This window comes from Ciona intestinalis, unplaced genomic scaffold, assembly GCF_000224145.3.
Source record: "Ciona intestinalis unplaced genomic scaffold, KH HT000117.2, whole genome shotgun sequence".
Taxonomy (NCBI): Eukaryota; Metazoa; Chordata; class Ascidiacea; order Phlebobranchia; family Cionidae; genus Ciona; species Ciona intestinalis.
In genome coordinates this window covers 31235-34422 of record NW_004190439.2, presented here as the reverse complement: position 1 = coordinate 34422, position 3188 = coordinate 31235, and the positions used below count along the sequence as shown (strand labels likewise).

The window sequence follows — 3188 nt, the reverse complement described above, 5'->3', positions numbered from 1 at the left end:
GTTGTGGAATTAACAACATTTACATTGTTGATCTCACAAGTGTTTGGTAAACTACCACAATTTGTAGGAGAACAAGTCCAGGTACAATTTACAGCAGGGTTTCCATCAGCTGAGCAATTCATGGTCATTGTCTCATCTGATCTAAGCAGGTAACCACTGCTTGAATTGATCAACAGATCCGTGAATTTGGTTTCAAACTTTGGATTTGTTGCTGGATCTGGAGCACAAGGTTGCTCAATATAACATTTAAAAATGAAAGATATGATACATATACATGAAGAGAACTTGTTTATTAGTGTTAATGTTGTTGTAACATTTGCACCACAGAAAATTGCAAACGTATATATTTCAACAATGATGAACATTTTTTAATATAGTTTTTAAGTCGGCACAAAACGAATGAAAAGACTTCAATTCAAGAAAAAGCAAGAGTTTATTATAACACAGTGTCATATTAACCACAAACACAGTGAATACAGAACAAAATTAGAGTTCAAAGTTCTTGTTTCAGAACAACAGCATATTATTATGTAATCAAACATAATACACTAATTACAGTAACACTCTGGTATGTACCTAGGTTCAATCGAAAAATTAAAACATAATAAAGTTTGCATTTTTATTTTTTTTAATATATTCACAAAGAAGAAGCATTCATTATACCAAATACAAAATAAAATTTGAATTTTCTTTAGTAGTTTACAAACTAGAAACGGTCAAAATTCAGTGTCCTTATTTCTTATGGGAAATCCCATACATTGTCGAAACAGCCGATTTTTTTTAACTTCAGCGGGTTTTTTCACAAAATTTTTTAGAAGCTGTATCATTTTGGGAAACTTTGACGGTACCTTTGGGTCACATTTGGGCATCTCTATCCATACACAAGTTTTTATTTTTCGTTGGCATGCCCCTTTAACTACAAAAAAAACAGAATACAGAACAGAAATAAATTCACAGTTCTTGTTTCAGAACAACAGCATATCATTATGTAATTAAACATAGTACACTAATTACAGTAAACATAATACACTGATCCGATCTTAGTAAAGTGCTTTGATAAGGTAAAAAGAAAGATACTTTTCCAATTGATCCATCTGGTTTTCCAAATTAAACATTTCCATGCAGATGTTGCATTACTCACAATATACATCAACGTATAAAGATGATGAAAAATTTCCAAAAGCATCGCTTGTGTGACAAGAATACGATCCTGTATCTTCTGGGGATAGATTGTTTATGGTCACATTATCTGATCCGAAGTTTATAATTCCATCTTTCTTCCAAACTATTAACGTGTTCATTTCATTCTGGTTTGGAATCGCACATACTAAACTTAAACTCTCTGTTTTGTTTTTTGTGATAGAAATAGCTGTCGAAACTACACCATCAATTATAAGATAAGGGTCTCCTATTGATAAATAAACAGTGTAAGTGAATGAAAGCTGTTTTTCACTTGAGTTCAACTTACTAGTTTTAGGTACCACTGTTATGTGTTGAGTAATACTGGTAGTACCACCTCCACAAACACCATTACCAACCGTACATGTGATGGTTGTGGAACCAACAACCTTTACATTGTTGATCTCACAAGTGTTTGGTAAACTACCACAATTTGTAGGAGAACATGACCAGTTACAAGTTACAGCAGGGTTTCCATCAGCTGAGCAATTCATGGTCAACGTCTCATCTGATCTAAGCAGGTAACCACTGCTTGAATTGATCAACAGATCCGTGAATTTGGTTTCAAACTTTGGATTTGTTGCTGAATCTGGAGCACAAGGTTACTCATCACAACAATTAGAAATTGAACAATTTCAAGAAACATAACAATTCATGTTAAAACTAAATTCTTTTTTACAGTTGATACGTAATCTGCTAATTTGCACTGCTATCCTAAGAGTTTAGCGTGATGCGAAAGTACAGCTAATGCAATTAGTTGTGTTAGTAAAACCATTTGTGCACAGCCATGCAGAAAACAGACAATGAAATATTCTACACTTACAAAGAACAATCAATGTCTTGCTGTCTCTTCCCAAGTTTGAATATTCCTGCATGGCAGTGTAGCTATTTATAGCTCTACATTCCACTATATCTTCATTGTTTGAACTACTCAGTGGATTGCTTGTCCATGTGTTGCCAACCAACTGGTTGAAACAATTAAATAAATAACAGCCTAATTTTTTATTTCACATTTACTGTTTGTTTTTGTTGATTGAAATAAATTTCAACTCTTTCCAAAGAAGGGACACCCCCAGATGCATTACATTGGAATGTAGCTGTGTTTCCATCACAAATGGTATTGTTGCCAATCAATATAGCAGTTGGTGCTGTGAAAAAAAAAACATATTACATGTGGATAAAAATGGGGAGGCGATTACCAGGTAGAGGTTGTTAGTAAAGCAGAATGCAGTAACAACACATTATCAGTAATAATGCAGGTACTTTCATCTAAAACATATGACAATTTTAATTCCCATTTAAATGTTCAAACAAAATACAATTGAAAACGATTTATCTAATTTCTGCAGAATCAGTACAGTTTGGAGTACACTATATGAAGCTGTTTAAACATTGTGGAACTATCAATTTTATAAGTGCAAATATTCCTTCAAATTAAATGCAATTAATATTGTTAAGTCAGTAGTTAAGTTTATTAAGAGCACCTCACAACACAAGCACATGTTTAGAATGAATGACCAACAAGGTCAGTCAGGAGGCCAGACAGAAAAAGGAAGAAGGCAAAATCACTGAGGCAGAACATAATGCACATGATTGGGGAGGGGCACCACACAAACCAATTAGATACAATAGGAACTAAAGCAATGATAACTTAACACACTCCCACTCTTTTAAAACAAAAAATTAAGCGAACAAATTAGGAAGTCGATTTCGAGAACACACAGATTTTAAGGTGTCTGTAGAAACACCTTGTTTTGTCAACGCATCAGCTAGCATACATTTTGTTGAAATCCATTTAACAGAGATTTCCTTTTCCCAAATCAGCTCCCTTAAGCTCCCAATGTCGACTCGAAGACGTTTCTCCACAACTGACTTGGTTGACCGTAGTGCTTCACATAGTGACATGTTGTCAGTGAGAACTTCAATATGTATATTCAAAACACCATCTTCAGACTGATCCCAGATCTCACAAAAAAGAAAACGAAGGTAAATTGCTGCATCCACAGCAT

The 3188-nt window shown here is 34.0% G+C and overlaps 1 protein-coding gene across 2 annotated transcripts in view; it reads right to left on the bottom strand.

Moving 5' to 3' along the window:
* Positions 1-2352, bottom strand: part of LOC100175443 (cell adhesion molecule 3-like) — a 7544-nt gene extending 5192 nt beyond the window's left edge. The window contains exons 1-3 of one of the 2 annotated variants that reach the window (XM_026838800.1): positions 2197-2352; positions 2003-2144; positions 1469-1768 (exon numbers count right to left, since the gene is read on the bottom strand). In XM_026838800.1, the coding sequence (XP_026694601.1) occupies positions 1469-1768; positions 2003-2054 (352 nt within the window). In that variant the 5' untranslated portion in view covers positions 2055-2144; positions 2197-2352. The remainder of the gene's footprint in view (positions 1-1468; positions 1769-2002; positions 2145-2196) is intronic. The other variant, XM_026838802.1, reaches the window with a different exon arrangement.
* Between the last annotated feature and the right edge of the window lie 836 nt (positions 2353-3188).